The sequence below is a fragment of the Hylaeus volcanicus genome, chromosome 4, assembly GCF_026283585.1.
Source record: "Hylaeus volcanicus isolate JK05 chromosome 4, UHH_iyHylVolc1.0_haploid, whole genome shotgun sequence".
Taxonomy (NCBI): domain Eukaryota; kingdom Metazoa; phylum Arthropoda; class Insecta; order Hymenoptera; family Colletidae; genus Hylaeus; species Hylaeus volcanicus.
The window spans coordinates 24013865-24026951 of record NC_071979.1 but is presented as its reverse complement, the minus strand read 5'-3'; the positions used below and the strand labels follow the sequence as shown (position 1 = coordinate 24026951).

The window sequence follows — 13087 nt, the reverse complement described above, 5'->3', positions numbered from 1 at the left end:
TTTTTTTTTTTAAGAAGTATATAATTTCTTCTAAACGTTTGTGAAGTGAATCTAGCTTCGTTACTATAATTTTTCAGCATACACAAAGTTATTGCCGTTATTTGTTACAAGGTAATTAAGAGATAAAAGGGGATACTCATATCCCAGCAAAAACCAAAGAATGAATAGTAGCAGAAGATCTACTCAAAAGTCGTAATGTTAGGAAGCAGTAGGAATTCATGAAATATGGTGCAATGCGTGAATAAGAAATAAAATTTTGTATGATCTTACATTTCTCCAAGAATCCTTCTATTTTCTAAATTAGAAAGAATGTACATACATCGCAATATATTATTTCTTTTGTAAAAGTTCAAAAGAAAGTTCAATCGATCTTTGGACATTTCAATCCATCAGTACTATTCCATTGCTTGGAATTAATCTGATATTAAAAAGTGCTATGCATATCGAAATTTAATATTGTTTTTATATTATCGTTAAGGTAAACTGTGGAATAAAATTCCATTATGATTGCACAAGTGAGAAACATACGACAGAACTACTTTAATAATTACGATTGAGAACATGATATGAATTCATGAAAGTGCATATTATATTATGCAATTAAGTTCTTGGAGATACAGGCATAAAATACAACAATTTTATGTTTTCGCCTGATTTAGAAATTTATTAACTTGCTGTTACACACTGGAGTACATTAACACTGTTGTAATATAACATTGCAAAAAAGAAAACAAAAGAATCACAATATTAGGAATAAAGTCCAAGTTTAAGACTTAACACCTCTATAAATTAAGTAATTGTATATGTAAAATGTATGACGAATGCATCAATAAAAATAATTATTTTTAAGATATAAGGACATATGTTACACAGATATAGATTTTTGTATACATTAGAAACCTTTTTACATATTTACATTTTATATATTCTATTATCCATTACAATGCGTTTCTACTCCAAAATCTTTCTAAATAGTTTGTGAAATAGTTATCAATGTAGACCCACTTTGTTGCCAAGATTCAATTGCTTTATTAACAATTACTTCTGAACTTTCTTCTGTTATCTGAAAAAAATATTTTCATGGAATCAATCGGCTATTCAACTATGTACACACATCTAGATGTATTTATGTACATAGGTATTTTCATACATTGCCAATAGTATCTAACACATTGTCTATATTTTCGCATCGCAGTAGAATTCGTCTTAAGGTTGTTAGAGTCACAACAGTGACAAAAATTAATATTCTGTATGCACCTACAGCTATTTTATCCCAAATTCTGTAATGAATAGATACAATAACTTTTTTTTATAATAGAATTCAATGTTTATAATTCTTTCTTTAATTGTATCGAAATATAATACGAACTTTGCTATAGAACCATCAGATATTGTTCCTGCAAAACATGAACAAAACCAAACATCATATGGAATATTGTGAAGTGCTTCAATTTTAATAAGGTGTTTATATAATTCTGAGTCTTCTCTTTCTAACAATGTACAAGTACATTCTTGTAACCTGCTGACTTCTTTGTGAAACTTTTGTACTTGGTCTAAGAGGCCACATAATATCCAATAAGTGTCTACAAGTTTTTCATCATAAATGTCTGTATCTACAATATGCCACAATGTTTCAGCCATTCTACTCATAGCTCTAAAATGAATATATACATTGGTAAATACAATAATTTAACGAATTATAGTTCTATTAAAGAAAATATCAAAACTGAGAGAAACCTATGCAAGGGAATTTCTAATTGGGCACTCATATCAAGTTTTGCTCTTCTTGTACGCAATAACCACATTGTAAGAACTACTAAATGAGGTTTTGTGTACTCATCCAAGATCTTGGTAACTTTCAACGCTTTATGCAGATCTTGAAATTCCAGTCTTCTTTGATTCATTATAAATTTATGACTATCTACATAAACTGGTATGATATCCAATAATATTTTCCAGAGAAAATTTCTATGTATAGTAGGAACCGTAAACCTCAAGCAGAACTGTTTTAATTTTGCTTTGTCAAATGGACGTTCCTTTAGTAATATTTCTAAAGATCGTTTCTCTTCGACGCTACGAAATCCCACCTACGTTTTAACACATACACGGTTGATTAACAAAATCATTTATTGTTGTTTATTTTATTTATATCATACACAAACATTTTAATGAATTTTATATATTGGTTAGGCGGTGTATGAAAGGCATTGTTTGAAAGTGTTTACCTTCTCGTAATAAGATGATCGAAAATTTCGTTCATCTGCCATTTTCTAATCAACAAGGAAACATTTCATTGCATCCAAATTAAACACTGCGACTGAGTGCATCAGAGTGCATCCAGAAAAGTCACCGCTCACTGAGCGAGCTTTAATACCAGTGGCGCCATCGGTGACAAAACGCTCAAGTTTGTAGAAAAAATAGTTCCTACTGTTTCTGTGAGATGGTGCCACTAACTAAAGGGGTCGATAATTATAAATGATATACACATAATTTTGCAATATGTTCTCATACACTATTTTTTCGAATCTTATATTTTATACCACAGATGAGGTAGAGAACAAGTAGAACAGTATCAATGAAAAGTGAAGATTCTTGAAAATTTTCTTTACTCCCTAATATGGAAATAATAAACTATAATAAAGCAATCGTACATTGGACGTCACTAAGTTAAAAACTTGTATTATTAACAGATTATAATAATAATTTCTACCAATTTATTATAATAATTACAGTTTACTTTATTCGCTTTATTTTGTAAAGGAAACAGTCAGTAGTAGAGAAAAAGTAACCTGTTATGTTACTATTCTACAGCATGTTCTGGCACCACTTTTGCTACTTTTCGGAATTCTTTATGTAACGTTTTCGGACATTGCATCTGTGTCCAACTTATAGGTATCATAGGTACACCTGTAACATGATGGTTATTAATAGCAGGAACATATTTTATTTATTTCCAATGTCTCACCTTCTTCGCTTTGCGCTATAACTACACCTAATTCATTTTCAGCTGTACTTAGTTGATAAGTATGTGCTTCTGTCATTGGCATCTAGCAATTGTATAGGAATAAAATATGCATTTCCATAATTAACATTCAATTGTATTTAAATAAACACGATAATGTAATAAGAAAAGGATACAACTCGAGCAAGAATAATATCGCCAGGTCTAAAACACTTGTACATTTGAATGTTATCTTTGTCCAAGGCACGGACGTCTTCTTTCCTTAAAATTCCTCTGTAGGGTCTTGTCAAAACAATGTCACCAACACATTTTATACTACATTTACAAAACCTTTGGTTAACAAGGGTCACCATTGCTGTTACAATGTCACCAGGTGCTGGGACAATACTTTGTTCCGTGATTCCATGTACTTCTACAATACGAGTCTAAAAGATTATATCATTACTCAAATAATTAAACTGCATTACTTAAAGATATATCAACTGTACCATAAATCTTTGCTCTTACATTTTCTTGAGGTATTAATTTAACTACACCTGCAAGTTTTGAATAAATGTAACCTTGCTGTTCGTAAGTTCCAGTCCCAGATATGTTAACTTTATCAGAGGTGCATAATCTCTGACCTGTTAAAGAAAATGTATTTTATCTGTTACTTATATACCAACATTGTTTCATCAAGGTTACGTACCTGGCACACAAACAATAAGTTCTTTATTTTTTTCCATGATACTTCAAATAATAAAATGTTTCAGTTGCGTCATACGATTTATTAAAATTATGTTACTGTCAACAGAAGAGCAATACACACACACTATACGAAGCAGACAGTACTTAATACTGATGTTTAGGTAGGTTGTGTGAAAGGACGGTGGTATATGAGCGAGAAGAATGACAATTGTGATTTATGTTAGAAGTAAATAATAAGATAATTTTCTATTGGATGTAGGAAAGTGTAAAGATTGAGGGGAAATAAGGGTTGTGAGAAAGTTTTGAGGTTAAGGTGCATTTCGAAAATAGGAAATGGCGGGTTAAATTGAAAGAGGCTGGTAAGTTAGAGTCTCTAGGAAAAGGAAGTTGTGAGGGACAAAAAGAATAAGAGCATTAGATTGTTCATAAGTAAAAGTAATGTAAATGTAAATAAAAATATATATGTAATTATGTAATTTGTAAAGTATGTATGTATATGTAATTTCTAAAAGTATACTTTATATTATATTTATATATATTATATTTTATACTATAAAGGATAACCATCTGGTAATCAGAGACAAGTAGGATACCAGACGTCTCCTCCGGCTCCCCTGTTCTCTCTGTAATATCTCATTGATTTTGATTTGAAAACAATTCTTTCTCAGGAGAACGTAGATTTTAACAATTTTCGATTAAATTATTCTTGGCGTGTTTAGCTTTAATTTTTACCCCTAACAGGGTTGCATTCTCATTCCATTCCTAGTCGATAACGCTCGAAGCGACACCTAATTGCAGTTGACAATCGGTACAACAGGTCGACACATTATCACAGAATTCGACGCGTGGTGTAACTACTAGTAACAACTATATTTTATTTCCTCCGATGTGAGACAGAGGGCGTCGTCGGTAATGTAGGACTCTGTTCCGCCACAGAGGCCTAGCGAGCATCACCATCTATAAAAACACTGTTCACCTTTTCTCTATCGTGTTCGTTTCGTCTCACTCCTGGACTCTGTATAACGCCGGTAGATGGCGCTTGCGCTCCGTTATATTCTTCTTTACCTACAACCAATTTGCGGATTCGTAATTAAATAAGCATCCAATTATTAAGCGTCCTCTCCGCTAGAGGACGAGCTAGATACTCTCGTCAGTGTTTCGAGCATGCTCGCGACGATAAGACCAGCTGACGATGAAGTATTCATTTTTTTCCGCGTGCTAATTATGATGGATAAAATGCGATAGCTACTGTTGGCACACGAGTAGACTGAACCAGTCTCGAAATAGATTTCGAGTATCGTGTATCGATTGTGAGTCATTTGTCCCCGCGAGGCACGCCGGTCTGGCTGCCTCTCCGTATTTCGCGTCACGAAATCGGCGGCGATTTCGGTGATTGATGAAGTACCGCCTAAGAATGCCCTAATCGGTGATCGGGCCCGGCTAGGCCTCATTATAAACAGGCAAAGTCAGCTGGACCGCGACTTTATCTCGGATCTGGGGGGCTAGCCTTGTTAGCAAGCTGAACTATGGACTATTACATTTATCTAACCCGATCCACCGAAGCCAGGACACCGTCGTTGGTTTCTCGGTACGGCAGTGATGGATATTTCACGGTTAACGTCCTGACACTGTCGCACGTTCAACCGAAACCGAGTCCGTCCACCGCGGTACGATCCTCTCTCGCTCCAAGGAACGTGCCCCGCAATCCTAATTCTCCTCCTCAACCATCCTCTCATTAGCATCGAGCTTCGCCCTCGATTTCTTTATTTTCACCGAGGCCTAAACCTGATCCACGCGAAAACTCGTCGAAGGGATGATCGTGGAATCCGACACCGATCCCTCATCCTCGAGCTAACCAATGCTTTGACCATGTAAAAGAATTAATTGTCACGAGAACTGATTTATCTATTTCCATCAGGTTTCCGCGAGGCGATGGCATCACTGTGCCAACGATCGCGTGGCTGTCGTTCCTGTACCACTTTTACGCATTCGTTACTGGAGGGTTCGTACTTGGTCGAACTTTCGTTAAGAGGATCGTAAGGAAAATACGCTTTTAAGTCAATATTTTATTACGGTAAAATTAAGGGAGTAAAGAATTAAAGAATAATTGGTAATTATAGTATTATATAGTATTATATTACATAGTATTATATGTATATTACATGTGTATATGTATCTTATTCCTAGCTGGTTGTACATTTATTTTTATTCCAGATATAGTCGTTATCCTTGTCGCACAATGTTGCCTTCTCTCTCTCTCTCTCTCTCTCTCTCTCTCTCTCTCTCTCTCTCTCTCTCTCTCTCTCTCTCTCTCTCTCCATCCTTGTCGCATCATGTTACCATCTCTCTCGCACAGTCTACGCTCTCCGTCCTTGTCGGAGTCCTCCTCGTCCCGTCTTTCCTCCTCGCACTCACGCTCCACTTGAGCTTCGGCGCTCGCCGCTAGATGGCTATATTTGCGAGCGATTGCTTATCTTTATTCAGTGTTTAAGGTTTAAATACATTCCTCGTTACACTACTGAGTGGTTCTTGTATCAGTATTAGTCTCACGTTCTATATATTCAGGTACATGAAATAACCTAAGATGAACGTAATTAAGAGCCTAGGAAAATGTCTTTAAGAGGTACACCCACTCGACTTCGATTGAATCAACCAAATTTTCATTTCAACCAAAATTTCAACAAGTATCAACAAATTTTGAACGAAAACCATCCTGTTCGTCTGCTCCCGCCGCGTGTATCCCGGAATCCCTCCCCTCCAGTTTTTATTCTCGCGACGTCTTCCGTTCGAATTCGTCCGGACGAAGGGGTCTAGAACGGGAAAGAGTCGAAGAAAATTAATCGAGCCCGAGGAAGCCAGCGACAAAGAGACCTGGAGGATGATCCGGTAGAGTTGATCAAAACGCAGTTGGCGGACCGAGCAGCCCCGGCTCCCCTTGTCGTCGTCGACAATAGGCCGCTCAATGGTACCTAATTCGCAACAATGGTCCCCGTGGCCATATATTAATGGTCCGTGCCCGTATATATTCGCTTTGGCTGGCATTATGTTGTCCGATGGACACCGTGTACCGCGACACAGCACCGTCGTGTGGGCACACGGCTGCTCGTGGCGCTGATGCTCGATGTTCCGCTTTGTCCTCGGAAGCTGAACGACCCCGGACGTGCACGGGACCTGGTGCAGATGCGACTCAATTTCGTGGATGACAAATCGGGCCCGGCAACGTCGTCGAGCGGCGATTAAGGGGCGCGGTCCCCGCAGGCGATTTAATGGCGCTCGTGATTTCGATTAGCCAGGGAATGGACCGGTTTATGAATAATACCATGGGGTGGTAATTCCAGGAGGGCTGATTCTAGCAGGGCCACGACTGTGATGAACGTGGACATTTTAGGGAAACCCTAGCTTTCAAATTTTCTCCCTTTGATATATTAGCATCGCTAATTTCCTCAAAATGTGTCTTCAGCAATGAATTTTTAACTCGAGGATGATCCAAGCTACCACCACCCTCCTCCAGTCTTTTAAATTAAAACGAGCCTTACCCTAGCTTCACAAATTTCCACCCCTTGATGTATTAGCATCGCTAAATATTTTCCCAAAAATTGTCTTCAGGAATGAATTTTCACCTCGAGAACCATGCGAGCTACCAGCATCTTCTTTCTGGTATTCTCACCCCCGATGAAATGATTCTTACCATTGATTTACCATTACCGTAAATGATTTCAATACATCAAAGGGTGACAATTTGGAAGCTAGGGTTTCCTTACTTTTCAACCCTAAAATGTCCACTTTCGTTTCGAAATGTCCAAATCGCGGTTTTTTTTCGGATCTATGGAGGGTCACTGGACGACGGGGACAGGTGCGAGGGTTTAATAAAGAGCAACGACGCGGCTCGTTGACGGAAGCTAATTCCATCGAGGTGTAATTCGATTTCGAAACGCGGCTCGCCGCGCATTAATAGCGCGCGGACACCGCGGGTGATCGGCCCGGTTGGCGTGTGTGCACCCGCTGGAAAATTAATGAATTTCGAATCGAACCACCGCGAGTAGTTAATTTCCGTGGAAGCCGCTCGAGAAAGATGGCTACCCGCTTCGAGAACACGCTCGTTTAATGCCACCGGGTACTAATGGCGTTTCGATTGCCACCGACACAATGGCGTAGCCAGGTCTGGACCTCGCTCAAAAACGAGGTCCTTCTCCTTCTAACTCTGGTTTAAGAACTTTCGAGTCTTGTTTATCAATTTTTATAACGTTGGCAAGGGTCTTTAGCAGGTGTAGGAGTTGATTAAATAGTCGGAGGCACTGGGAAAGATCTCTCGAAAATTCCTAAACGATGGAAAATAGGTACTGGGCTCAGAAACGAACATAAATGCTATTTCTGACCGTTGGAGCTTTTCCTATCAATTTTTATAACGTTGGGAGGAGTGTTTAGTGGATGTAGGAGTTGATTAAATAGTCGGAGGCACCGAGGAAGGTCTCGTGAAAATTCCTAAATGGAAAGTAGATTTTCCATCTCTAACATCGTTAACTGTGCCTTACCAAAATAAGCAAAACTACAATTTTAAATAGAACCTATCCAGACTGTCCCCTCCAACCTTATCAGTTTTGCCCCCCTAATTAGTATAAGTAGTATTTTTCTTCGAAATGAAACTCTCCTACGATTCTGGGGAACGGCGTTTCCGAGAGGTGGGTCCGTTACTTTCGGCGATTTCGCGCAGATTTCACGTAACGAAGTGGTAACCGAGCGGGTCTCGTTACGAGGAAGACGTTTCCAACCGGTTAATAGGCCCGGCTGACAAAAGGGAACGGAACGTGACACGGTTTCACGGCGTGTCGTAAAGTCTGAGCGCGAAAACTGGACGGAACGGGGGAAAAAGGGCCACCGGGGGGCCGAGAACAATGGGGGAAAATAAGTAAGCGGCCTGGTGGGGACCTCCTGGTGGCTGGTGCTCGACGATGTCCCGTACGACAATGACAAGAGTCAATGGTGCCCTGTTATTCGGGACATTATGGGGCATCGTTTGTCAAGTATCGCGGCGGGAAACCAGAACGTCCGTATGGTCCCGATAGTTCTGTGGAAATGTCGAAGCTGGTTCGGGTTTTCCACTTTTTCGAGTGACCATTCGGTCAACTCGAGATTACTCGAGAGATTACTCGAGAGATTACTCGAGAGATTACTGCTTGTAAACACCAACCTCTCGAGAACCTCGATTTTTTCTTAACGGGTTGACTGCCATGGATTCACATGGAAATGTTTACAGAACTAAAATTTTGTCTCGAGACAATTAGAAACTGTAGAATCTAACATTTGTCGTATTGCTCATTTTTATATTCTCATCGAAATTTACGAATTCTAAGGGATTCCTTTTAAGGGATGTATACGTGTTATTTGTTTTCAACCACTTCGATATATTCAGACCTGTACCACCTACCAAAAATCGACATGGACTTTCCGGACAACCCAATATTTACATACATGAGAATATAATTTAAATTTGCAATGTTAATAAACGATGTTAGCCGATAGGATGTCTTTTGAATTAATTACTTTTGTTTTAACAACAACACATCTAACACGAATATAGCGTTTTAAATTCATGCGAAAAGAACGCGCCGCGTAGCACGAGCTATAGGTACTATAGCTCCTACAGGTTCCTACAGAAAGTATGAGGGTGACATTTACATAAACAACTAGTCGCAAATGACCTAGACGTCGATGAGACCTTAAACAAGATCATTTAAAAAAAAAAAAAAAAAAGTGTCCAATATCCAGGGAATTCTCTTCGACAAACCCTAGAACGTAAAACAATATTTCGTAACTATTAACGAAGGAAATTTACGACCGCTCTAAACCCGAAGCCAAACGTCAGGGATGAATTAGAAAACAGCGCAGTAACGTCAACGCCGCGCATAATTACGCCGAGACCTGAACCGCTTGTCCATAATTTACGCGCGATTGAAATTCATCTAAATGCACGGTAACAGATGTTATCGTAACGAGAACACAGAAGATCGACGAAATTACACGCGCAATTACGTAGCGGCCTGTCTATCGGGATCGACCGGATTGTAAAGAATCTTAATAGCGAGCAAGTAGAATAATAATAATAACTCAGCTGATTATAGGCATTAGACCGACCGTTAAACTAGCCCGAGCCTCTCGAATATTTGAATAACAGGAAAATAATGTAATTGCTAGCGCACGTAACATCGTGTGCTAAACGGCTGTTAGAATTAGCCAGACCGTAAACGCCTTAATGGTTGCTAAACGAATGGTACACAAAAGTGGATAATATTGGTCGTTAAAGTGACCCACGTCACGGCTCGACGTTGCGCTAACAGAAATTACATAAAATTTCATAACGAACTGGCTCCCGAAGTCCGTCGGCCGATCGAGCACTTCCGCGAAACGGGCTTGCACAATACAGCCGTTCGCGGTGTACACGTTAACGTTCCCAGGCTTCGAATTGTTCATCCTTTGGTACGATGGTAACCCCGAACAACACCGCGAAGGCGGAATTAAAATTCTCTCGAGCAAAACAGCTCGAGATTAATTAACGATCGTGGTGTGATCAGCTGGGGTTTGATGGAAATACGTGTTCACACGTATGAAACTCTGCCAAACTATATAAAACGGTAGATTAAGAAAGCTCGGAGTATCCGAGCGTTGTTGTATCTTCGTATTACTCAACGTCATTTACTGTGTACTCGATCTAAGTCCTTCTGATACTACTCCACAGTGCTATGATATTGTTGCTCCCGGGTGCCATTCAAGAACCGGCGATTATTTAGATGATTAGAACAGTGATAAATATTGTACAGTCCGGACGTTCCGAAATCTTTTTGTGTTCTAGTTGATCGATTAATAAATGCGTTGTTGCTGTTGTTCGTTTTTATAAACGTCCGGTTATCCTTCGATAAACTAAATAAAATGAATACTCCACGTTGCGCAACTCTCCGGCGCAACAATACTATTCGCAATATTATTAATCGACGGGCACACGAAGAAAACTTTCGTCTTTCGTGTTATTCTTGTGTTTCAGTATGCTAGTGAACGTTTCGCAAAGTGTTCGGACGAAAATCGTATCTCTAGACGGCGGACATAAATACGTGTATCTTGTGTTCTAGCGAACGAAGTCGATGGCCACATGACGAAAAATGTCGTATTTAATAATATTAGCATCCTCGATACACTACGTTATACGACATCAATCACTTAGTAATATATCAAACACTTGTATTAGGAGACAACAAAAGCGAATACATGGGCCAGGATCCCTCTACCAATAGCAACATCTTCGAGTCGCATTAAAATTCCACGCCTCGGTGTCGTAATAATCTTAAACAACCCCAAACGCGCTATTAAAATTCCCCAGACGTCCCTCCATTCTCCGAGCCAATGGAAGCTGGCTGCGATTAATCAAAAACCGCGAGACCCTGGACACAACCGAAATGAAAATACGTTTCCACGCGATACGATCGCTGGGTTTTCCACGGAAACAGCCCCCGGGCGTAACAGGACTCTCGTCCTGGAGAATTCGTCTAATTCCAGGCTGTTATCCCGACAGGGATCTGTCCGCGTACCCCTGTGTCCTTTCGACGTTGCCCTTGACTGTCTCAGCCCGTGGAATCCCGTTCCAGGAGGCACGAAAAGCTAACGGTGCCCGCGAAAAAGGACAGATTTATGGTCCCTGCTACCGATCGCAGCACCAGCCGTAGATCTGTGGATCGCGCACGTGATCTACGAACGATCGCGTCAGGACTGTGCTCGTACGGATGGTGAGTAACGGCGATCGCGATGTGGGAACTCGAAACGAGTTTCCATTTTTCCCGAGTCGATATTCTTATCTGGATAAAAAAGATGAACGCTTGTTTGAATGCTGGAAGATTTAACTATACATAGCTTTCGGTGCTTGTAGGTAATGCTACGAGAGGTATTTAAGGTCAGAGTTTCAGAAAGTATTGTACAAAGTTCTCGGCTGACTTGGTTTGTCTTCATTTCACACTGGTTGACTGCCAAACAACTCGTGAACATTTTTACAAAAACACATTGTTTTTACATAACTGAAAATTACTTTTGTCGAATATAAACCAGTACTTATTTTTGCAATATCGCAGAAATTTATGAATCCCGTGCAGATTTACTTTCCTTAACATATCATCTTCAGGAGTAATTTATTTAATTCTTTAATGAAAAATCCTGTCATCTATATATGGATGACGTGGCGATCCTTGTTCTCAGTTGATAAAGCGATCGGGTAGAGCTCTCTGTCGATAACACAGCGCAACCTATCGGTGAGATACGGCAATGTAGAACCCTGATTGATAGACGGACTTACCGACAGGGCGTTTCGCGTTGCCGACAGAGCTACCTGAACTACGAACGGAGTATTCCACGTTACTGAATCGTAATATTCTTGAATTTAAAGCCTGTTCTCCGTATCCCCCTCTGTCTGTTACTCGGTCGCAAAGAATTCCACGAGCGCCTAGGTGAATCCCTGCCGGCCTCTCTAGAAAGTTGGCGTACACCTGGCCTGGAAACGCGGTTCCCTAATTGTTCGGAGCGGTGTACCGTCCGCCCACGAGACTTCAACTGAAATCGCGAGAATACCAGATCCTCGACAGATACCAGGCGTTACAACGCGCGAGTACCACGGCGAGGTTCACCTACGCGATCGTGGATTTAATAATCAATTTCGATTAAACCGCGACGGGGCCTGGTACACGCCGGCGAGGGACACCTTAACGAGGCCGTAAATCGCCGGAAAGCGTTCCCTTTTCCGGGAAAAGAACGTGAAACGGACGACGCTTCGAGGCCCGTTCGGTCCGACATTCGATCTGTTTTCGAATTAGACGCCAGCGGAGGCAGTCGCTCGTAAAGATATACCGGGTACGCGCGAACCCGCTGTAGATTCTATCGGATAGAATTATGTCTTTATTAGGCGGAATCTCTGTACGATGACCATAACGGTTTCCGCAGGTGTCCCGTGGACGCGGACCGGGGTGAAGCCCGCAGGGAAAAACGGAACGCGTTCGTTTCGGGGCCCAGTAATCGCGATCCTCGTTACTCACCATCAGGCTCGAGCGAAAACCTTATCTCGATGAAAATTTCGAGTAACGAACGTCTTCTTCTTTGGTGCTTCGACGCCACTTGTTGGCCAGAAATTTGAGTTTTAGATTGTGGGGAACAGTTTGGGATGGATCGAGGCTGGCAGTTCTAGTTTCTGTTACTTCTGGATAGAGTATATGTAAATTGTATGGAATTGTTTCATGCGTTATTCAATTTAGGACCACGTTCATGTAATATATAATGTCAGTCTCATGAATATTGGTACCCTTTATATCTATTGAAGATATTTGTTTAAATTAAATGATTAGTTTGCTGTCTCTAAGTGTATGCTTGTATAAATATGTCGATGTATCTGTAAATATATACATGTATAAA

The 13087-nt window shown here is 40.3% G+C and overlaps 2 protein-coding genes across 3 annotated transcripts; both read right to left on the bottom strand.

Moving 5' to 3' along the window:
• Positions 1-31: 31 nt before the first annotated feature.
• On the bottom strand, positions 32-2383 carry LOC128874946 (TBC1 domain family member 7). Its single transcript, XM_054120150.1, has 5 exons — positions 2226-2383; positions 1738-2087; positions 1370-1654; positions 1151-1280; positions 32-1063 (listed from the first exon to the last, which is right to left on the bottom strand). The coding sequence occupies exons 1-5, from the start codon at positions 2265-2267 to the stop codon at positions 968-970; spliced, it is 903 nt and encodes a 300-aa protein (XP_053976125.1). The 5' UTR covers positions 2268-2383; the 3' UTR covers positions 32-967.
• Positions 2384-2547: 164 nt separating this feature from the next.
• On the bottom strand, positions 2548-4012 carry LOC128874947 (exosome complex component CSL4). 2 transcript variants are annotated; one of them, XM_054120151.1, is made up of 5 exons: positions 3651-4012; positions 3451-3585; positions 3139-3374; positions 2966-3047; positions 2548-2907 (listed from the first exon to the last, which is right to left on the bottom strand). In XM_054120151.1, exons 1-5 carry the CDS (start codon positions 3685-3687, stop codon positions 2801-2803), a joined length of 597 nt encoding a protein of 198 aa, XP_053976126.1. In that variant the 5' UTR covers positions 3688-4012; the 3' UTR covers positions 2548-2800. The 2 variants fall into 2 exon arrangements, with proteins under 2 accessions (XP_053976126.1, XP_053976128.1); XM_054120153.1 differs by having other exon boundaries at positions 2575-2907; positions 3139-3387; positions 3470-3585; positions 3651-4003.
• Between the last annotated feature and the right edge of the window lie 9075 nt (positions 4013-13087).